At 41.3% G+C, this 23,847-nt stretch overlaps 1 protein-coding gene and 1 long non-coding RNA gene across 4 annotated transcripts in view; one reads left to right on the forward strand and one right to left on the reverse strand.

Annotated features, from left to right (window-relative positions):
• Positions 1 to 13,115: 13,115 nt before the first annotated feature.
• LOC116763393 lies at positions 13,116 to 23,823 on the forward strand. Its single transcript, XR_004352502.1, has 3 exons — positions 13,116 to 13,742; positions 19,374 to 19,500; positions 22,805 to 23,823. It is a non-coding gene; the product is annotated as an uncharacterized LOC116763393 (long non-coding RNA).
• DCBLD1 (discoidin, CUB and LCCL domain containing 1) overlaps positions 19,500 to 23,847 on the reverse strand; it is a 68,690-nt gene continuing 64,342 nt past the window's right edge. For all 3 annotated transcript variants that reach the window (XM_032651040.1, XM_032651039.1, XM_032651037.1), the window contains one exon: positions 19,500 to 21,516. Coding sequence is in view for 2 of the 3 variants with exons in the window: in XM_032651039.1 (XP_032506930.1) it covers positions 21,005 to 21,516 (512 nt within the window). In the remaining variant the exon portion in view is untranslated. The remainder of the gene's footprint in view (positions 21,517 to 23,847) is intronic.

Below are 23,847 nucleotides of genomic sequence, written 5' to 3' on the forward strand. Positions count from 1 at the left end.
CATTTTATCATCTAAGCATATATGATTTAGAAGTTCCCAAATTGTATACAAAATAATTTTAGAAATATCTATAAACATTGTTCAGTTTGTTTGCCTCAGAAGTTGTACATGTGGTCATTTATAGTCAACCTAAGAACTAGGTGTAGAATGTGTAGGAATGCTTTTTCTTTATCAAGGGTATCTGAGGTCAATCAGGAGGAAAAACTCACAAATGGTATTTTACTCTAAGTATTAATTAATGTAAACCATCTTTCAGAAAATTACTTGAGTTATGAACATTTAGAAGTATTTATTTTTTTGTCATTGAGTAACTGATTTAGTCCTAATACAATACGCTGTGTGTCAGCTTCCAATTCACCAAGCAATTTGGAAAAGTCTTTTCCCCAGAATTCACCCACATAGGATATTGTTCTTTTTATTAAATTAAAAAGATTATTTTATTAAAGGGGTTTTATAATTAACCTTTTAAAAAAATTTTAGCTGAAAGGTATTATTGCAAATTACCATGTGCTGTTGGTGCTAAATATCTGTTTTGATCACAAATCTTTTTCAGGTGTATTTTGAGAGCTACAGTCATGGTCGTGGCAGCCAGGAGAATGCACTCCTCAGCTCTCCAGCAGGAAGGAACATAAGGGACTGAAGGCCCTCCAGCCTCTGCACTCTGGTCATCCCCACATTAATGCACAGGCTCTGCCTCATGCTGCTGCCAACCAGGGACTGAGCATGGCAGAGAGTTGACTCCTTCACTTTGGCTTGAAGACTACCTGACGGTCTTGCCAGACTCCTTTAGGATTGCGTTATAGTCTCTAAGTCACTTTCACCCAACCTTCCTTCTTTCATTTACCTGGGGTCATGCCTGCATCAGGGGCTGGTTGCCTCCCAGCCTCCCACCAACCCCAGCTCCCACCCTGCTTTTCCTCACCAGCACTGCCCCTAGTAAGTCTGTTCTATAGCTGATCCCTTCTTGGTCTTGGAGTCTGCTTCTTGGAGGACCCAGACTAACACAAGTGGACCAGGAGTGAGATCTGAGAAAACAGGTTAATAGGAGATTAGGAGCTGGTTCATCTCCCTCCCAAAGGATGAAGAGGATGACATCCTGGCCGGTGAGTGGTGTACATATAGGCCTTGGCACAAGGTTATGGCTCAGTTACTAGATATTTCACAGATGGTGTGCAGAAAAGAGTTACCAAAGCAGGCCTGAACCTGTTATCCTTAGAAAGGCCTGCTTCTGAGGTTCACCTGTGGCTACTGTCCAGCAGTTTGGATTTCACGGGTGTCCCCCCCATTCCCTAATTGATAAGAGTGGTTTACTGTGCCTGAAATGTTTGTACAGACAATAGGGTTTATGTTGAACACCTGCTTTCCTCTGGGAATCATGAATTTGGTACATGCTAGGCAAAGAGTGCCTACTTAACTGGGCACAATAAAAACCCTGGACTCCTATGCCCAGGCTCAGGCCAGCTTCCTGGTGAACAGTACTTTATACATATTATTATACATCATTGCTGGAGGAATTAAGCTCATCCTATGTGACTCCATTGGGAAAAGACTCTTGGAGCTCGTGCTCATTTCATCGGGACTTTGTTCATGTGCCTTTTCCCTTTGCTGATCTTGCTTGTTGTTCTTTCTCTGTAGTAAATCACAGTTTTGAGTACAGGTCTATGGTTAGTCCTGTGGGCCCTTCTAGCAAGTCGCTCAACCTGGGGGTGGTCTTAGAGACCCCAGAAACAGGTGGTAACTTAGGCAAATATCCCCATGGAGAGGAATTCTCTAGAAGTTCAATGAGGCAGGCGTTTGATAAATACAGAAAGGACAGTGTCTACAGAAACAGAATTGGCTGGTTACTGCTTGGTTGTATTGATGACCTATAGAAGGATAATGAGAGACTGAGGGATGTTATCAAGCTGTTAATACTGAAATGTGAGAGCTAAAGGACCTCTGAGGAGCTCATAAGGAGGCCTTTTCTCCTGCAATGGAAGGATTGAAACAGCCAAGATTCAGGCTGAGCATCTAATTGTTACAGTCACAAAGCTTCAGAGACTTGACTTAAATGTTCAGCCACATTATATTTTGTGAAATTCAAGGTTTTGGTAGGGAAAACCTAGAACCTTGAAACATGCCATGGGGACACCTGGATGGATGCCCCTGAAGATGTTGACTCTGCAGTCCCTACTGCATCCTATAGTCTTGCAGAAGCAGCCCAGCCTTCCCTAATAAGTCACCTCTGCTTATGCTGGAAGATGCTGCAGAGGCTGATATCCACCCCTCCTCCTCCCACCCTTTTCCCCCTCTCCCCCGCAGCCCAAGACAGTAACCGCCCCTCTCCTCTTTCTTTGCTCCTAGGTGTATAACTAGGGTTAAATCCTAGCAAATCCTGGCTGCAGATGTGCTGGGCCTGGTAAGGGAGAAGAAAGACCACACATCAAAAAAGGTAAGATTTGGCTAGCGTATCCTGGCAGAAGCCAAGGAAGTGCTACTGGAATTAGATTTTTGACAGTGCTTGATAAAGAGCTAAACTCTCCAGTTGAAAGAAAGGATTCAAATTGGAAAAAAAGCCAGCAAAAAGTTCTTTATGAGGAACATACCTAAGGATACAGAAAGTTTGAAAGTGAAAAGATGAAGATATACTAGGCATATATTCTCCAAAGGCAAGCTGAGATAGTTAATATTCATATCAGAGAGAATAGACTTCAAGGGAAAGAAAAGCATTATCAGGCATGGAGAAAGCTACTTATATATATATATATATATATTTTTTTTTTTTTAAATTAAAGTATAGTAGGTTTACAATATTGTTTTAGTTTCAGATGTACAACAAGTGATTCAGTTATATTTTTTCTTCAGATTATTTCCTATTACAGGTTGTTACAAGATATTGAATATAGTTCCCTCTGCTATACAATAAATCCTTGTTGTTTATCTGTTTTATGTATAGTAACTTGTATCTGTTAATTCCATACTTCTAATTTATCCCTCCCCCCTCCTTTCCCCTTTGATTACCATAAGTTTGTTTTCTATGTCTTTGAGTCTGTTTCTGTTTTGTAGATAGATTCATTTGTATTATTTTTTAGACTTCATATTTAAGTGATATCATATAATATTTATCTTTCTATGTCTGACTTCCCTTAATATAATATTCCCTAGGTTGTTTCATGTTGTTGCAAATAGCAATATTTCATTCTTTTTTATGGCTGGGTAGTATTCCATTGTAGACATATACCACATCTTCTTAAACCAGTCGTCTGTTGATGGGCCTTGGGTTGTTTCCATGTCTTGGCTATTGTAAATAATGCCGCTATGAACATTGGGGTGCATGTATCTTTTCAGATTAGAGTTTTCATCTTTTTTGGATACATGCCCAGGAGTGGGATTGCTGGATCATATGGTAGCTCTACTTTTAGTTTTTTAAGGAACCTCCATACAGTTTTCCATAGTGGCTGCACCAATTTACATTTCTACCAAGAGTGTAGGAGGGTTTCCTTTTCTCCACGCCCTCCAGCATTTATCATTTGTACACTTTTTGATGACATCCATTCCGACTGGTGTGAAGTGATACCTCATTGTGGTTTTAATTTGCATTTCTCTAATAATTAGCAAAGTTGAGCATCTTTTCCTGTGCCTGTTGGCCATCTGAATGTCTTCTTTGGGGAACTGTCTGTATCTTCTTTGGAGCAATGTCTACTTACTTCTGTGCATTTTTTGATTGGGTTGTTCGTTTTTTTGATACTGAGTTGTATGAGCTGTTTGTATATATTTTGGATACTAATGTCAGTCATATTGTTTGCAAATATTATCTCCCATTCCATATGTTGTCTTTTTCTTTTGTTAGTGGTTTCTTTTGTTACTGTGCAAAAGCTTTTAAGTTTGATTAGGTCCAATTTGTTTATTTTTGCTTTTATTTCTTTTGCCTTGGGAAACTGATCTAAGAAAATACAGCTATGATTTATGTCCGAGAATGTTTTGTCTGTATTCTCTTCTAGGAGTTTTATGGTGTCATGATACACCATTTTGAGTTTAGTTTTGCATGTGGTGTGATGAGAGGTTCTAATTTCACTGATTTACATGTAGCTATCCAGCTTTCCTAGCACCACTTGTTGAAGAGACTGTCTTTTCTTCATTGTATATTCTTGCCTCCTTTGTCGTAGATCAATTGACCATAGGTGTGTGGGTTTATTTCTGGGCTCTGCGTTCTTTGCCGTTGATCTATATGTCTGTTTTTGTACCAACACCACGCTGTTTTGATTACTGTACCTTTGTAGTATTGTCTGAAGTCTGGAATGATTATGCCTCCAGCTTTGTTCTTTTTCCCCACAGTTGTTTTGACATTTCTGGGTCTTTTGTGGTTCCGTATAAATTTTAGTATTATTTATTCCAGTTCTTTGAGAAATGTCATGGGTATTTTGATAGAGATTGCATTAAATCTGTAGATTGACTCCCTCTTGCAAGAGCACCAGAATCACAACTAACTGCTGAACAATCATTGTCAGGAAGACACTGGAACTCAGCAAGGATACCCCACATCCAAAGACAAAGGAAAGGCCACAATGAGACAGTAGGAGGGGCGCAATCACAATAAAATCAAATCCCATGACTCACAAACTGGAGAACAATTATACCACAGAGGTCCACCCACTGGAGTAAGGTTCTGAGCCCCATGTCAGGCTTCCCAACCTGGGTGTCTGACAATGGGAGGAGGAATTTCCAGAGAATCAGACTTTGAAGGCACACGGAATTTGATTGCAGGACTTTGACACGACTGGGAGAAACAGAGACTCCACTCTTGAAGGGCACACACAGGGTAGTGTGCACATCGGGACCGAGGGGGAAGGAGCACTGACCCCATAGGAGACTGAGCCAGGCCTGCCTGTTGGTGTTGGAGGGTCTCTTGCAGAGGCTGGGGGCAGCTCTGGCTCACTGCAAGGACAAGGACACTGGCAGCAGAAGTTCTGGGAAGTACTCCTTGGCGTGAGCCCTCCCGGAGTCGGCCAAACAACGAACAGGGAGGGAACGCAGCCCCACCCATCAGCAGACAAGCATATTAAAGTTTTACTGAGATCTGCCCAGCAGAGCAACACCCAGGTCTACCCACCATGAGTCCCTCCCATCAGGAAGCTGGCACAAGCCTCTTAGATAGCCTCATCCACCAGAGGGCAGACAGCAGAAGCAAGAAGAACTACAGTCCTGCAGCCTGTGGAACGAAAACCACATTCACAGAAAGACAGACAAAATGAAAAGGCAGAGGACTACGTACCAGATGAAGGAACAAGATTAAAACCTCAGAAAAAAAACTAAATGGAGATAGGCAACCTCCCAGAAAAATAATTCAGAATAATGATAGTGAAGATGATCCAAGACCAAAGAAAAAGAAAGGAGGCAAAGATCGAGAAGATGCAAGAAATGTTTAACAAAGACCTAGAAGAATTAAAGAACAAACAAACAGAGATGAACAGTACAATAACTGAAATGAAAACTGTACTAGAAGGAATCAATAGCAGAATAACTGAGGCAGAAGAACGGATAAGTGACCTGGAAGACAGATTGGTGAAATTCACTGCCACGGGACGAAATAAAGAAAAAAGAATGAAAAGAAATGAAGACAGCATAAGAGACCTCTGGGACAACATTAAACATACCAAGGTTCGCATTATAGGGGTCCCAGAAGGAGAAGAGAGAGAGAAAGACCTGAGAAAATATTGGAAGAGATTATAGTCGAAATCTTCCCTAACATGGGAGAGGAAGTAGCCACCCAAGTCCAGGAAGCACAGAGAGTCCAAGGCACGATAAACCCAAAGAGAAACACACCAAGACACATAGTAATCAAATTGACAAAAATTAAAGACAAAGACAAATTATTGAAAGCAGCGAGGGAAAAACGACAAATAACATACAAGGGAACTCCCATAACGTTAACAGCTGATTTCTCAGCAGAAACTCTACAAGCCAGAAGTGAGTGGCATGATATATTTAAAGTGATAAAAGGAAAGAAACTACAACCAAGATTACTCTACCCGGCAAGGATCTCATTCAGACTCAGTGGAGAAATCAAAAGCTTTACTGACAAGCAAAAGCTAAGAGAATTCAGCACCACCAAACCAGCTCTACAACAAATGCTAAAGGAACTTCTCTAAGTGGGAAACACAAGAGAAGAAAAGGACCTACGAAAACAAACCCAAAACAATTCAGAAAATAGTAATAGGAACATACATATTGATAATTACCTTAAATGTGAATGGACTAAATGCTCCAACCAAAAGACACAGGCTCACTGAATGGATACAAAAACAAGACCCATATATATGCTGTCTACAAGAGACCCACTTCAGACCTAGGGACACATACAGACTGTAAGTGAGGGGATGGAAAAAGATATTCCATGCAAATGGAAATCAAAAGAAAGCTGAGTAGCACTACTCATATCAGATAAAATAGACTTTAAAGTAAAGAATGTTACAAGAAACAAGGAAAGACACTACATGATGATCAAGGGACCAATCCAAGAAGGAGATATAACAATTATATATGCACCCAACATAGGAGCACCTAAGGCAAATGCTAACAGCTATAAAAGAGGAAATTGGCCGTAACACAATAATAGTGGGGGACTTTAACACCTCACTTACATCAATGGACAGATCATCCAGACAGAAAATTAATAAGGAAACACAAGCTTTAAATGACACAATAGACCAGATCGATTTAATTGATATTTATAGGACATTCTATCTGAAAATAGCAGATTACACTTTCTCTCAAGTGCACTGGAACATTCTCCAGGATAGATCACATCTTGGGTCACAAATCAAGCCTTGGTAAATTTAAGGAAATTGAAATCATATTAAGTGTGTTTTCCAACCAAACACTATAAGATTAGAAATAAATTATGGGGAAAAAACACAAACACATGCAGGCTAAACAATACATTACTAAATAACCAAGAGATCACTGAAGAAATCAAAGAGGAAATCACAAAATACCTAGAGACAAATGACAACGAAAACACGACAATCCAAAACCTATGGGGTGCAGCAATAGCAGTTCTAAGAGAGAAGTTTATAGCAATACAATGCTACCTCAAGAAACAAGAAAAATCTCAAATAAACAATCTAACCTTACACCTAAAGGAACTAGATAAAGAAGAACAAACAAAACTGAAAGTTAGTAGAAGGAAAGAAATAAAAGAGCAGAAATAAACGAAATAGAAACAAATAAAACGATAGCAAAGATCAATAAGACTAAAAGTTGGTTCTTTGAGAAGATAAACAAAATTGATAAACCTTTAGCCAGACTCGTCAAGAAAAAGAGGGAGAGGACTCAAATCAATAAAATTAAAGATGAAAAAGGAGAAGTTACAGTGGACACCACAGAAATACAGAGCATCACAAGACTACAAGCAACTGTATGCCAATAAAATGGACAACCTGGAAGAAAGGGACAAATTTTAGAAAGGTATAACCTTCCAAGACTGAACCACAAAGAAATAGAAAATATGAACAGACCCATCATCACAAGTAATGAAATTGAAACTGTGATTAAAAATCTTCCAACAAACAAAAGTCTAGGACCAGATGGCTTCACAGGTAAATTCTATCAAACATTTAGAGAAGAGCTAACACCCATCCTTCTCAAACTCTTCCCAAAAATGGCAAGGGAAGGAACACTCCCAAACTCATTCTATGAGGCCACCATCACCCTGATACCAAAACCAGACAAAGATACTACTAAAAAAGAAAATTACAGACCAATATCACTGATGAATATAGATGCAAAAGTCCTGAACAAAATACTAGCAAACAGAATCCAACAACACATTAAAAGGATCATACACCATGATCAAGTGAGATTTATCCCAGGGATGCGAGGATTCTTCAATATACACAAATCAATCAGTGTGATACACCATATTAACAAATTGAAGAATAAAACCCATATAATCTCAATAGATGCAGAAAAAGCTTTTGACAAAATTCAACACCCATTTATGATAAAAACTCTCCAGAAAGTGGGCATAGAGGGAACCTGCCTCAGCCTTATAAAGGCTGTATATGACAAACCCACAGCAAACATCATTCTCAATGGTGAAAAACTGAAAACATTTCCACTAAGATCAGGAACAAGACAAGGATGTCCACTCTTGCCACTGTTATTCAACGTAGTTTTGGAAGTCCTAGCGACAACAATCAGAGAAGAAAAAGAAATAAAAGGAATACAAATTGGAAAAGAAGAAGTAAACCTGTCACTGTTTGCAGATGACATGATACTATACATAGAGAATCCTAAAGATGCCACCAGAAAACTAGTAGATCAGTGAATTTGGTAAAGTTGCAGGATACAAAATTAATGCACAGAAATCTCTTGCATTCCTATACACTAACAACAAAAGATCAGAAAGAGAAATTAAGGAAACAATCCCATTTACCATTGCAACAAAAAGAATGAAATACCTAGGAATAAACCTACCTAAGGAGGTAAAAGACATGTACTCAGAAAACTATACAACACTGATGAAAGAGATCAAAGATGACACAAACAGATGGAGAGATATACCATGTTCTTGGATTGGAAGAATCAGTATTGTGAAAATGAATATACTACCCAATGCAGTCCAGAGATCAGTGCAATCCCTATCAAATTACCAATGGCATTTTTCACAGAACCAGAACAAAAAACCTTAAAATTTGTATGGAAACACAAAAGACCCCGAATAGCCAAAGCAATCTTGAGGGAAAAAATCGGAGCTAGAGGAATCAGGCTCCCTGACTTCAGACTAATACTACAAAGCTACAGTAATCAAAACTGTATGGTACTGGCACAAAAACAGAACTATAGATTAGTGGAACAGGATAGAAAGCCCAGAGGTAAAGCCACACATCTATGGTCAACTAATGACAAAGGAAGGATATACAATGGAGCAAAGACAGTCTCTTCAATAAGTGGTGCTGGGAAAACTGAACAGCTACATGTAAAAGAATGAAATTAGAACACTCCCTAACATCATACAGAAAAATAAACTCAAAATGGATTAAAGACCTAAATGTAAGACCAGACACTATAAAACTCTTAGTGGAAAACATAGGAGGAACACTCTTTGACATAAATCACAGCAAGATCTTTTTTAACCAACCTCCTAGCGTAATGGAAATAAAAACAAAAATAAACAAATGGGACCTAATGAAACTTAAAAGCTTTTGCCCAGCAAAGGAAACTATAAACAAGACAAAAAGACAACCCTCAGAATGGGAGAAAATATTTGCAAGCGAATCAGTAAAGGAGTAATCTCCAAAATATTAAAACAGCTCATGCAGCTCAATATTAAAAAAAACAAAGAACCCAATCAAAAACTGGGCAGAAGACCTAAATAGACATTTCTCCATAGAAGACATACAAATGGCCAAGGTGCACATGAAAAGCTGCTCAACATCACTAATTATTAGAGAAATGCAAATCAAAACTTCAATGAGGTATCACTTTACACCGGTTAGAATAGTCATCATCAGAAAATCTACAAGCAACAAATGCTGCAGAGGGTGTGGAGAAAAGGGAGCCCTCTTGCACTGTTGGTGGGAATGTAAATTGATACAGCCACTATGGAGAAGAGTATGGAGGTTCCTTAAGAAACTAAAAATAGAATTACCATATGATCCAGCAATCCCACTACTGGGCATATACACAGAGAAAACCATAATTCAAGAAGACACATGCACCCCATTGTTCATTGCAGCACTGTAGCCAGGTCCTGGAAGCATCCTAAATGCCCATCGACAGACAAATGGATAGAGAAGATGTGGTACATATATACAATGGAATATTACTCAGCCATAAAAAGAAATGATATTGGGTCATTTGTAGAGACATGGATGGACCTAGATAGAGCCTGTCATACAGAGTGAAGTCAGTCAGAAAGAGATAAAGAAATATCGTATGTTAACGCATATATGTGGAATCTAGAAAAATGGTACAGATGAACTGGTTTGCAGGGCAGAAATAGAGACACAGATGTAGAGAACAAACATATGGACATCAAGGGGGGAGAGCAGTGGGCGGGTGGGGATGATGGTGTGATGAATTGGGCAATTGGGATTGACATGTATACACTGATGTGTATAAAATTGATGACTAATAAGAACCTGCTGTATAAAAAAATAAATCTGTAGATTGCTTTGGATAGTATAGCCATCTTAGCAATATTAATTATTCCAATCAAGGGCATGGGATATCTTCCCATTTCTTTGAATCATCTTCAATTTCCTTTATCAATGTTTTATAGTTTTCTGCTTATAGGTCTTTCACCTGCTTGGTTAAATTTATTCCTAGGTTTTGGGTTTTTGGGGTTTTTTGATGTGATTTTAAATGGGATTTTTTTATTTTACTTCCTCTTTCTGATATTTCATTGTTAGTGTAAAGAAATACAACATTTCTGTATATTAATTTTGTATCCTGCTACCTTCACATTCCAATGTGAAAATAATGCTAATCTTGTATATGCCAATTTTAACTAGCCTCAAAAGTTATAAAGTAAAAATAGAACCATAAAAAAATTATAAAAGTCCCTCACAATAGTAGAGATTGCAAGAAAACTTTCAAAGAAACTAGGAGAGAAGGAAGATTTAAACAGCAAAAGTAACAAGATTGTTTTAAAGTTCAAGTTAGAGAGGGTATTTGGTTATAAATGAAAGCTCTAGCCTTTGATAGGCTAGGGATGATAGATGAATGGACTATAAGAAGGAAAATTAGATACACAAAACATAAAACAGACAACTAAAACTTAGACGCTATGCTTTGGAAAGGTAAAATTTGCAATTTGCTAAAATGCCAGCAGGGGGCAGAAGATTCCAAATGTGATATTTTACTGCCACCTATTGTTAAGAGCTGGAAGGCTTTATAAAGATTATCAAAAAAATACTGTTTATTATGAGGATGAACAAACTGAGGACTAGGAAAGATATTACTTTCCAGGGTCACACACCTAGTAAGTGTCAGAGGCAGAACTCAAATCCATCTCTTGGTTCATCTTTAATAGGCCATATTCAAAGAGGGAAAAAGGAAATACAGATGAAATTGTTGGTTTTTCAGTCTTGCTCTCCCAATAATTATTTTTAGTTTTCTTAAATAATGCAAGGTTTGATGAAGCCTAGGATTGATTCTGTTTTGATTTTTTTTTTTAATTAATGAATTTATTTATTTTTTGGCTGCGTTGGGTCTTCATTGCTGCACGTGGGCTTTCTCTAGTTGTGGCCAGCAGGGGCTACTCTTTGTTGTGGTGCACGGGCTTTTCATTGTGGTGGCTTCTCTTGTTGTGGAGCATGGGCTCTAGGTGCGCAGGCTTCAGTAGTTGTGGCACGTGGGCTCAGTAGTTGTGGCTTTCGGCTCTAGAGCGCAGGCTCAGTAGTTGTGGCACACGGGCTTAGTTGCTCCGCAGTATGTGGGATCTTCCTGGACCAGGGCTGGAACCCGTGTCCACTGCATTGGCAGGTGGATTCTTAACCACTTCGCCACCAGGGAAGTCCAACTGTTTTGATTTTTAAAAATCATGGTTGAGCTGGATCTGGATTTCAGTAGAAATAGTTTCTTTGTAGTTGAGTGACTGTTAGAATGCAAGAACTTCTCAAGTTACAAGTAGAGTCCTCCATCCTTGAGACTATAACATTCCCCTTCCCCCCACACACAAATGTGTGTGTGTGTGTGTGCACGCATGTGCACGCGCGCGCCTGCCTACGGTCCCCAGTTCTTTAGTAAGCAATGTTTGTGACATTCAGCGAAGTGTCATTGTCACTAGGTGCCTTCCTATTGTCATCCTCACCATTATTAAGGGCATTTTTACCTCTGCCTATGGCTATAACAGGTGGATTATCAGCTTCTGAAAGTGGGAAAATAGTAGAATTAAAAAAAAAATTAAAAACTGATTTTCCAGGGGAAAAAGACAAACTGTTGGCTATACCAGTCATAAAAAGGAGAGTACTAAAGGCAAATGCACAAAATAGGAAATACGGGAGAAATAGCCATAAAAGCAGAGGGAACTAAAAGGATAACGAAAGACTGTTTTGTTCAATTCCATATGAATAAATTTGAAAACTTTTCTAAGAGAATACAATTTACCCAAACTGAAGTTTTAAAATCTAAACAGATTTCTCTAGGAAAAAAATTGTCAGATTGTTGCCAACCCTGACAAATTACTCCAATATATAGTTTCACAGGGCAATACAACTAAACCTTTAAAGGGCAGATAATTCTAATGCCTAGCAAGCGAAGAACATAGGAAGAGGAGAAAACTTCTAAATTGTTTTTGTCAAGCAAAAACCTGATGAGGATTGGCACAAATAAAAATTGAAAGGGTATCTTGAAAAAGAATATTAATGGAAAAATTCTAAATAAAATGTTATCACTGTGAATTCAGCAGCACTTTAATAGACTCTTACACCATAACCAAATGTTTAACGTTAGGGCATCTATTGGTATAATTAATCATTTGTCTGGGTCTAGAGAGGGATCCTAGGGAAGAAAATTATTTGCTTCTAATTCCATAGATGCTGAAAAGGCATTGGTCAAATTCAATACCCATTCTTGGTGAGGGGAGAAAAGGGACATAATCTAATAACATATACCCCAACATAATCTATGCCCCAAAGCCAGCATCATGTTTAGTAGGGAGATACTAGAAGCATTTAACATGGCACTGGAGGAATTAAATGTACATGTAAGTATTTTAAAGGAGGTTGCATCAGCACTGTTTGCAGACATCATGATCACATTCCCAAAAGACTAAATCAACTAAAAACTACAAGAAATAAGGGATTTAGTAAAGGAGCAGTGTGTAAACAAATCAATCAGGACAAAAAATTAATTACATATTCAAATATATATGTCTGTAACTGCTAATACCAACATAGTGCGTATCATGGGTCAGGCACTGTTCTAAAGGTTTTACATGTATTAACTCCTGCAGTGTTCACCATAACCCCATGAGGTATATAATATTATGATCTTCATTTAGAAATAAGGAAATGGAGTCATAGAGAGGTAAAATAACATTTTCTTGGTCACACAACTAGAGCAGATTTTGAACCCAGGCAGGCTAGTCCCAGAATTCATGCTTTTTTCCACTAGGGCCATAGTGGTTCTTGATATATAAAAGGAGGGGTGTGGGATCATTTACAATGACAACAAAGAACACCTAAGCATAAATTAAACCAAAAATGTGTATTAGTAATATGAAGACCATTTAAAATGCCCTGAAAGGATGCAAAAGAAGGCTTGAACAAATGGAAAGGGTTATTATAGAAAATAAAAATTCCATTAGAAAAAAGAATGGGAGATAAAGTATATGAAAATTCTAGGCTTAGATCGCTCTTGGAAGAAAGAGGACAGGTAATTAGAAGGACTTGGGATATTAAGGGAGAGTTCTTTACGTTTGTGAGATTTGAACAAGTTTATAGGTCGAGAGGAAGATACCAGTTCAGAGGGAGAAGTTGAAAATAAGGGAAATGGAAATAATTGGAGGGAAATCAGAGGTGAGGAGAGGCAGTGGGTGAAGTTTTCAAACACCTTTTCCATCGACACAGGAGGGAAGGATTGGAGTAGATACAGCTTTTTGTGGGAAGAGGGATGGACAGGTAGTTGTAGGATCTGATTTTAATGACTTTCCTAGGTGAAGGAGGTGGCAAGATCTCAGAGTAAAGGGAAACTGTGCAGAGTGGCATTGCTTTGGAATAGCTGCTGAGAGAGATGGAAAAAGAAGTGGATCCAAGGTAAGTGAAAGGGTTGAGGAGTAACGAGCCCCCAGGTAAATTGGAAACTGGGAGTTGGTAAGAGCCCCTGTGTGAATAGTTACACAGTGTTTTTCTGCTGCAGTGATGCAGATGTGAAGATGGTTTCCTGAAGGGCACTTACATTGTCGGGGCCTCAGGTTTGGCAGTCCAGGAGAGACTATAGAGTGAAAATGCTCAGACAAAACAGTTCAAGTGATGGATGGGGAAGAAGAGGCAACTGAAAAAGCTTAGCAGCCAGAGGAAAATGACGGGATCTAGGCATTAAAGAAATTAAATTAAATCTCTTAATGAGATCAATGAATAAGTAGTATAAAAGGTGAGGAATCAGAAGAATTGGAGGTTTGGAGCAGAGACAGAATTATTAAGATTTCAGAGCTGGAGTTCTTGCTGATAACAAGTGTGGACGTGTGTGGAGGTGGTTTAAGTGAACTGCAGGTTTCTAGAGTAAATGTCAAAAAATCACACAGGTGACCATGTTGGACACTGAACTGTTCAATATGATTAACAGAGGAAAAATGGAGAAGAATTGAGCTAGGTGACAGTCCTCAGTCAATGGGGAAAATGGCTTGGAAGATATTAGGGGACACACGGAGAAGAAAAGGTGGTAGAGCTAGCCGGCACAAGTATCATAAAGGCAGAGAGTTTTGCATGGGCCTGAAAGAGAGAGCGGATGGGGAAGTGGGAATCAGGAGGAAGGTGTGCATTGTGGGATAGTTGAAGAGAAAAGGCAGCCTCCACTTGAAAAGGGCTAAAAGAAATGGTGTTGGAAGACAATTTAGACTTCAGATTGGGCAGAAAGAAAAGGAGGCAGTATTTATTGATCACCTGTTTATGCAAAACACTGATATAATTAGTCTTCACAACAGCCCCCCCCCCTTTTTTTTTTTTTTTTTTTTTTGCGGTACATGGCCTCTCACTGCTGTGGCCTCTCCCGTTGTGGAGCACAGGCTCCGGACACGCAGGCTCAGCGGCCGTGGCTCACGGGGCCAGCCGCTCCGTGGCATGTGGGATCCTCCGGGACCGGGGCATGAACCTGTGTCCCCTGCATCTGCAGGCGGACTCTCAACCACTGTGCCACCAGGGAAGCCCCCACAACAGCCCTTTTATAATCCTTTCCACTTTAGGGATTAAGAAGTGGGTTTAGAAGTCACCAGTGTTAAAAGATACACTGAGGTTGGGCTTCCCTGGTGGCGCAGTGGTTGAGAGTCTGCCAGCTAATGCAGGGAACACGGGTTCGAGCCCTGGTCTGGGAGGATCCCACATGCCGTGGAGCAACTGAGCCCGTGAGCCACAGCTGCTGAGCCTATGCGTCCGGAGCCTGTGCTCTGCAACCAGAGGCCGCGATGGTGAGTGGCCCCCGCTTGCCACAACTAGAGAAAGCTCTCGCACAGAAACGAAGACCCAACACAGCAAAAATAAATAAATAAATTACTAAAACTCCTAACCCCAACATCTTCTTAAAAAAAAAAAAAAAAAGATACACTGAGGCATATTAAAATTTTTAAGAGTTTATTTGAGCATTTATGGATTCTAATTGGGTAAAGACAAGCTGGAAGTAGTTAGGAGCACTTTACCAAAGGAGCCAGAAGAAAGACTTATTAGAGAAAGTATGGAAAGTATGGAAGCAAAGAAAGGAAATTATTTGATTGACTAGAGCATAAAGACTAGTTCGCTATTTGTGATTGGTTGTCCTTAGCTTTCCATTTCGTAACCTTGAGTTATTTACAGGCTTAGATTTTGGTTTGCTTACCTAGGCTGCCATGGCATTAGAGCCACATCAGTCTCATGTCCTCCTTGTTTAACTAATTTAACACCAGTATAATGTGCCTGAAGTCATGTATTTAAAAAGATTAAATCCCAGGTTAAACCTGAGTTCTATATGGTTCTAAAGCCTGTGATATTTGCAATAAATATGATATCTTCTGTCTGTTGGGGAGGTATCATTCCAAGATGGCAGACTAGATAAGAAAAACTGTCTATGAATTCCTGGGTAAAATAAAATCAGAATTCTTTAAAAGGCCCAGCTAATCTTAAGAAATAAAGGGAAATACCCAGGTATCAGAATCAAAGAAGAAACTGACAAGTAGAGTGACAAGCACTGACTGGAGCTGAGGCTCTGGGCATCCTGGGGTTGGGGAGGGTTTCATTTCCTTAGATGCTGGGTATTTAACCTCCAGGAAGGGATAGGAAACAAGATTTGGGGTTAGGCGTGGCAGGAACAGTGAAAGAGTGAACCTAAAAAAACCTGCCCAATAAGAGAACAAAGGATGAATGAATGACCCTGGGTGACAAGGGCAGTCTCCCCTGAGGAATTAAAACCAGGGGGCTGTGCTGCACACAGGCTTGGGTCTAAACTTTCAGTATAGTCTAGGAACCACCAATCCAAAAGTTAAAATACAAACCGGTGCAGGATGGGTGATACTCCTGGTATTAGGGTTGCCAGATTTGGCAAATAAAAGTTAAAGGACATGAATACTTTTTTAGTATAAATCTGTTCCATTGCACAGAACATACTTGAACTAAAGAATTATTTGTTTTTTATCTGAAATTCAAACTTAACTGGGTATCCTGTATTTTATCTGGCAGACCTGCCTGGTGTACCTGACAGATATAAATTCGAAACCCCTCAGAAAGGACATTGTCATGAAGTTTTCACAAGGAGGAAAAAGCCCTGCTGAGGGATGGCTCACAATCAAAAGTCTGAGACCACACAAAGACACAAACCATCACAAACAAGAGTCAGTAGAAACAACAAACAGGACAGAGCCTCAAGAACTTCTGCTTGTTCATTCACTGAGCAAATACTTCTTGAACACCGTCCTAAGTGCTGGGAGTATGCAGGGAACAAAACAGACAAAAGTCATTCCCCTCATGGGATACGGTCTAGTGGGAGAGTCAGATAATAAGCAAGAAAACAAAACTGTGCCAGATTAGCGACACACATTAAGGAGAAAAGTAAAGTAGGAAAGGAGATAGAAAGTGTGTTAGAGGAGAAATGTGCAGTTTCCTGCCAGGGAGAGGAAGGAAGAGGCTGTGGAGGTTTCAGTGGAGTACAGACTTGACAGAGGTAAAAGAACAAGCCGTGAAGCCATCCAGGGGAAGAGCTTCCCAGGAAGAGAACAGCAAGTGCACGTGTAGGTGACAGCCAGAGGGCCCATGTGGCTGGCATGGGGTAAACAAGGTGGGAGAAGTGGGAGATGAGGTCAGAGAGGTGACAGCACGATGAGGGGTGCAGATCACAGATTTGTCCTGTCCAACACAGTAGCCACACGTGGCCATCTACATTTAAATAAATGAAAATTCAACAATTAAAAATGTATTCCTCAGTCACTCCAGCCACATTTCAAGTGCTCCATAGACACAGGTGGCTGGTGGCTACCCTACTGAGCAGGTCAGGGAGTATTTCCATTCTTGCAAAAGTTTTACTGGACAGTGTTGACAGAGCCTTATCACTGCACAGACTTTAGCTTTTACTCTAAATGAGATGAAGATAACAGAAAAATCAAAGAGAATGTAAAATTAGTAGGTTTCAAATGATTAAAAGAAGGAATCAAAGCCAAAGAAAATACCAAGACAGTGTAGAAAAGGGAAGACTTGAAAAAGAATCAGCAGACCGTCCAGAAATTTTTTTATAATTGACATTACAACCTCAATGATTAAACAGCCGATTAGATAGCAGAACTGAGAATTAGTAAACTGGAGTGTAATATGTAATCTTACACAGTGCTTCATGTGGGCCAGATGGTGCTCTGAAAGCTTCATTTAATCTTCATAACAGCCATAGGTAGGGGGAGAGTATTTTTTTCCCCCCAGGTAACAAGCAAGGAAACAGGTGCAGAGAAGTTCTGGTGCCTTGTCCACCATGCACTCAACAACTGTGCCATGTTGTCTTTCAGGAATTCACCTAGAACGCAGCACAGAACGATAATGAGATGGAAAGTAAGAGGGATGAGAGACATGGGGGATAGAATTAGAAGGTCCAATGAGCATCCAACAGGAATTCCAGGACTGAATAAAGAAAACAGCAAAGAGGCAAGTAGTATTGGAAAAAAGGGGCTGAGACTTTTCAGTTGATAAAGATGAATCCTAAGATTCTAGAAGCACAAGTCCCAAGTGAATACAAATGAATTTATAGCCCAACACAAAGTGGTAAAATTGCAGAATACCAAAAAGCAGAGTGAGAAATCTTTAAAGCCTCTAGGGGAATTTATTCCCAGAATAGGGAGAGGCTGGGCGAGAGACCCATAGTGGGAGATGAGAGATGTGTAGCGGGCCGTGAACACAGCAGTGTGGCTTTGAGAGGGGCACTGGGTGACTGGATGGGCTGTGTTTTGGGGAGGGACTGCTAGCTGGACTGTATTCAACCCTAGCTTCTCATTAGTGGGACTCAGCTCCTCCCCATTCCTGGCAAGAGCCTAGGCATGTGCTCTCTCTTAACTCAAGTAAGTACAGGATGAGCACTGCTCTCAGAACCTTAATAAATATTTGGTGCATGAATGAATGGAAGAGAAGCATTTTGAGAATAGTGAGGCCAAGCTGGTGGCTATACTTGGATTGCTGAACTGATGTATGTATTTATGAAAGGCCTTGTGGTGATGTTTTTATGAAAGGCTATTCATGGTGTCTATAGTTGTGCATATAATATAAATTTGATTTTAGTTTCTGCTAAGAATCTAAAGCAGTGTAAGATAAACACAGAAAAATCTCTAGCATCCTTTCCAGAGGTTTTCTAGGCTGATTATAAATATTGGTGCAAGTGTAAATCATAGTAGGAGAACCCAGAGCACAGTTTCAGCAGCCTCTGTGGACAGCATAGTCTTGTCTGTCAGAGCAGATGTATTTCCACCACAATTGTAAAAAGTGACAGAATGCAATCTTTGCCTCCCAATAGGATTTGATAACAGAAAAAAACCAGACAATTGCCTTATCTTATGTGCTAATGTTGCAAAACAGTGGAAAAGAAAAACAGTATTTTCCTGCTCTTATCCTCTAGTTTAGGCTTGACTGTGTTGGGTGTATCAGACAGACTTTTCCACTGCCCATGCTAGGCTACACAGTAGGCCATTCTGAGGAAGCGGTGTTCCAAAACAAAGTCCTGTTCTCCCACTTTCTGTCATGATTAGATCATGTATACAGGGAAGACATGTGATAGATGGACACAGCCCCACTATAAAGAAGTCTGTTTTTATGGACTAATATTTTAATGTTAAAAATATATACAGCCCAAATGTTGTCACAATTAATTCTTATCTGTAAGCCTTGGAGGAAGGCACATTCACATCCTTGTTACACATGAGGAAACTGAGGCTTAGGGTTATGTAATGACCAACTGAATACACAAATGGATCATGGCCATACCATAAGTAAAAACGGAACTCTGGCTGGCAGTGTACAGCAGTAAGCGTGGGAAACCAACTCATCATCCATAGTCACCAGCCCAGAACCCGGTGGCCTGCTGTAAGTCAGACTTGTAGGAAGTCTACAAGTTGTAGACTGGATTGTTACTTTTTGTAACAATCCAGGAAGCCAAACTAAAATGCATGAAACAATCGACCCCAAATCGCTAAGATTTTATTAATAACTGACAGCTTCCATAATTTCTGTCCCCAGTTCCAACTTAGGACCAACCAGAGGAAGCCAGATGTGCTCCTTCCACTGCACCACTTGCACTTTTGTGGAGGCTGAGCCTCAAGTGCCTTCAGTAGCCCAGCAAGCAGGACACCAGTGAGAGATTGGGGTATGTACGTTGGTTTGGCATAGTTTATTGCAATTAGTATTCGTAGAAAACCATGTAAACTCACAAGGTTAATGGTTTAACCTCCACAGTAACCACAGATAGTCTGCTGTGACCTTCCAGCACCTCAGTATTCTATGTTTCACAGAAAGTCAGTCATGCAAATAGGATTATAATACATTTTTAGGGAAAGGATCTTTTTGGTCCACATTTTCTATTAAAACAAACAAACATACACTTCCCTCTTTGGCAAAAGAGGTTAAATCCCCCCACCGTGAACTCACAAAGCAAACTCAGGTAAAAACCACTGAACATGAGGTACAGCTGAAGTCTGGGCTAATCTGGAATTACAGACACATACTCGAGGGGAAATTTTTTCTTACAAAATTAGTTCAGTTTCCAACCATCTCAGTAGAAAAGCTCTATGTAGATTTGGCCTCAGTCACTTTTGTAAGAACACGTCAAGTAACTTTTCTGTGTTTCAGAGTACAATGTGCTATTTCTGAAGCAAGTCATGAAAAGTGTGGGTGTCTGACCTCAGCAATATTTTTAATCTGAGGTACAAAAGCATCTGACACAGTAATTTACAGCGTAATTGCTGTGCCACCTTCATTCAGTTTGTTGAGAGAGCAGTTTTGGTTGCCGTTAAGTCTCAGCATTTGGCTTTGCAGACAGTTTGAAAAGGCAGACTTGCATGTGAAAGCAAGTATCTGCCAGACCTGAGGTGAGCGAGAAGCAGTGTGAAGGCCAGCTGCTCAGGAGCCTGCTAGCACAGGCTGCGGGCAGCGAGGCCTCTGCAGGCTCCAGAGACCTGCACCTTGCACACCTTCACAGGCGCTGAGCATCCCCACCTGAAGTGGAGTCTAAGGAACTGGCAGCTGCTGAGGTGGTGTATTTTGTTTGTTTGTTCTTTTTAATTTACAGTCATAATTGCAAACAAACAACCACCCTGGTGTGCTTTTCTTGCTTCAAGTAATTTCATTCCTTCCAAGAGAAGAATGTTAACAATGCTTTTAGTTCTCGATATCAAAGGAAAGGAAATGAGCCATAATAACAAGATTAAGTTTAAACAGACCTGCTGCTAACACACTATCAGATAAAATATCTTTAAAAAGTGAACATACTATTATATACGTTTTTGCAACAGCTGCATTCTCCTACATAACCTCCATGTAGAACCAAAATCTGCGCAACAAACTTAAGTTACTTTAATTCTTGTTAAATACAATTCTGTACAGATTGCACATTTTACACCGAAGCAGCTCGGTATCACAGTTAGAGAAATGAAAAATGCCATCTGAAAACTTTCATTTTTCTAGCCCCACAAAACCCAACAGACGCTCGCCCTAAGGGTCAGGGCAAAACCAGCTGCACAATTCTGTAAACAGTGGCGGGGGCGGGGGGGGGGGGGTGCCTCTACGACTCCACCGCAGGATCCTGTTAAACCATACACGCGCGCGCACAGCCCCGGCGCTCAGTACCACAGCAGCTTTCATTCACAGTGTGTTCACAGCAGGGCAGTCATGGCCGTCTGGTTGAGGGGTCTGAGGCAGTCTCTGGGGGCCAAGTAGGCAGCGTTGGTCGCGGGGTTGATCTGCGGCTTTTGATAGGCGGGATCGGCGCGCGCCGCGGCTGAGCCGCCGCCGCCCTTGGGCTTGTCGTAGCCCGGGTCCGCGGGCGCGGGGCTCGGCGGCAGCTGGTAGCCGGCGGCCGGGGAGAAGGCACCGGAAGAGAGGGAGTGTTTGTGCGCCGGCCCAGGCCCCGGCACGCGGTAGCCGCTCCGGGCCGAGAAGGTGTGAGCCCGGGCCAGGTGCCGCTCCACGATGGGCGTGGCGTACTCGGGCTCGGGGTTGGTCAGGGGCAGGGCGTACTCGTGGCGGCCGGCCGGGAGGGGGCAGTCGTAGTGGCCGCTAGCCTCGGCGTCCGGCCCCGCCTCATCGGCCTCGGTGTCCATCGGCCGGAAGGTAGAGCCCTTCCTGGTGACCGTTCCGGTGCCAATCATGAGAGGCTGCTGGTAATCTGAAACCCAAAGGGCAGACGTTTGTGCACAGCCCCCCCCCCCCCACCATACACCCACGAACCGGCTGTCTAGAGGGAGTGCTCTGCTGAGGGCCTGCCCTGTACCGGGCAGGAAGAGGAAGAGAAAGATTAAGATGTAAAGCACAGACGCCACACTTAGGGGTTTACATAACTACACAGGTGCTTTAGGAAGCCTCAAGCCTCCGAGGAACCTAGCGAGGCGGAGCTAACCTCTAACCACACCTAGGGGTAGGAGGGAACAACTTCACGGGGAGCTCTTAGGCTGACTCCTGAAAGGCCACATTTTGGAGGTGGAGGTAACACTGTCAGGAAAGGGAAAAGTGATTGGACAACCTGTTAAACAACCATGAACATAGAGTGTGATGTGGCCAGAGCATGAGGGACATGGAGGAATTTAATAGAATATGAAGACCAAAGTAATAGGTTTGGGGCTAATGATAAGGATAAAGCTCAAAGCTTTATTGAGTCCTTACTTGGTGCCAGGCACTATTCTATGACATTAAGATGTCAATTAGTTAAATCCTCCGGAAAAAAGTACTATGAGGTAGGGACCATTATTCCCTTTTACAAATGGAAAACTGAAGCAGAGAGAGATTAATTTTTCCAAGAGTACACAGGTAGCAGCCAGTGGGGCAAGAATTTGAACACGTGTCCCAAGTGCGAGCTGTTATCCATGTGCTATATCATGGAGGGCACTGAGTGCCTTGCTAGGAAGTTTGGTTTAACGCTGTAGAAGCCTACAAAGATTCTAAATTTAGAGACTGGCAGAAGAGGTAACCGTGGAGGGAGACTGAAGAGGGAAAGATTAAAAAAACCAAAAAGCAAAAAGCAGAGAAATGAGACATATGTCATAAATTAGGGGACTGGCAGCAGCTCTGGAAAGGCCACACTTTGGGGACAGGTATCAGAGGAATTTGTCACCAATGATGTAGGGAGGTTATGACCAAAGAGGACACCTCCCAGATATTAAGCCCTGAAAACTGGGATGCCCATTCAGAAGCCACTTAGAAAAGGAATGCACAGAGCACATAGGTTAAGGGTTAGGAACGATGGGTTCAATTTTGGATCCCCTGAGGACGTGGTGACACTTGCAGGAGATGATGTCCAGCAGGCAAGAATTACTGACTTACTGGGGACCGGGAGGGAAGTCTGGATGTGAGCTGCAGAGCAGATAAAAGGGAAAGGAATGGCTCTGCCGGGAGCTCTGGAGTGTAGTGGGTGAGACTGCAGATGAGTGGAGGGAAGAGTGGGGCCTTGCATGTTTCAGGTGCCCAGAAGGACCACACAGCGAGGAAGGAGAAGAGGCTGGACCAGAAGCTGAAGGAGAATGAAAGGAGAGGGGCTCTCCACTCTCCTCGCCTCACCCCCAAGGCAGAGCTTGAACTGTCTGAGGAAAGGAACAAGAAGACGGATTCTGATTGGAGAATTACTCCCTTTGCCCCTGAAGCAGGTCAAGCAGCCTTTCCATTGGTACCTTTTTGACTTTCATATATAACAGTAGCCCTGGGGCATGGCCTAAAAGCCCACATTTCTAGCAAGCTCCCAGATGGTGCTGCCGGTCCTCAGAACACACTCTGAGTAGCAAAAAGCTAGAGCAGTGCTACTCACAGTGGTCTGTGGATGCCTACCTGTCTGAGAACTGTTTGTGACAGATCTGTAAAGAGACAAGTGCACAAATGGATAGAAAGTGTTCAGATCTTGCAGCAATTTGAGAGTCATTTTATGTCCCTTGAATCTAATTAGAAAATTAGAGCTTTGTATTTTATGTCTTTTTAAACATTTCATTTACTAATTTATACTGTATTTTACAAAAATTTTAGTCCTTGATGGATTAAAGAAATAAAAGGCAAAAACTGGATCCTTCCTCACAAATCGTTTGAGAAGATTGACTCTCAACAATGGCTTGTCAGGGACCTTGAGGCCATTCTAACAGATTCCTTCATCTCCTACCTCCAATTTGTCAAGGGCAGGAGCTATGCTCAATTCATCTTTCTAGTTCCTTTTTCCTAGTGCCTTAATCAAAACCTTAGTAACAAAAACAGATTAGTTAAGGGCTTCCAGATTTCATTGGTACTTCAGGACCATTGCTCTGGGTGTCATTAGAGGCCCTGCAGGTGTAAGAGCCTTGGCTGAATGAGGCTTTTGGGAAATATTTCACTGTCACTTTGTAACTCTGTGCAGAGCAGAGAGAAAACGTCACACATTACTGATTTACTAGACCCCATCTAAACAAAAGATTTTGGTCTTATTTCTCTTCCTGGTCTCCCCTCTCCCATAAGCAGCACCTCCTGGCTAACAGCATGGTCACGG

This window comes from Phocoena sinus, chromosome 12 (assembly GCF_008692025.1).
Source record: "Phocoena sinus isolate mPhoSin1 chromosome 12, mPhoSin1.pri, whole genome shotgun sequence".
NCBI lineage: Eukaryota > Metazoa > Chordata > Mammalia > Artiodactyla > Phocoenidae > Phocoena > Phocoena sinus.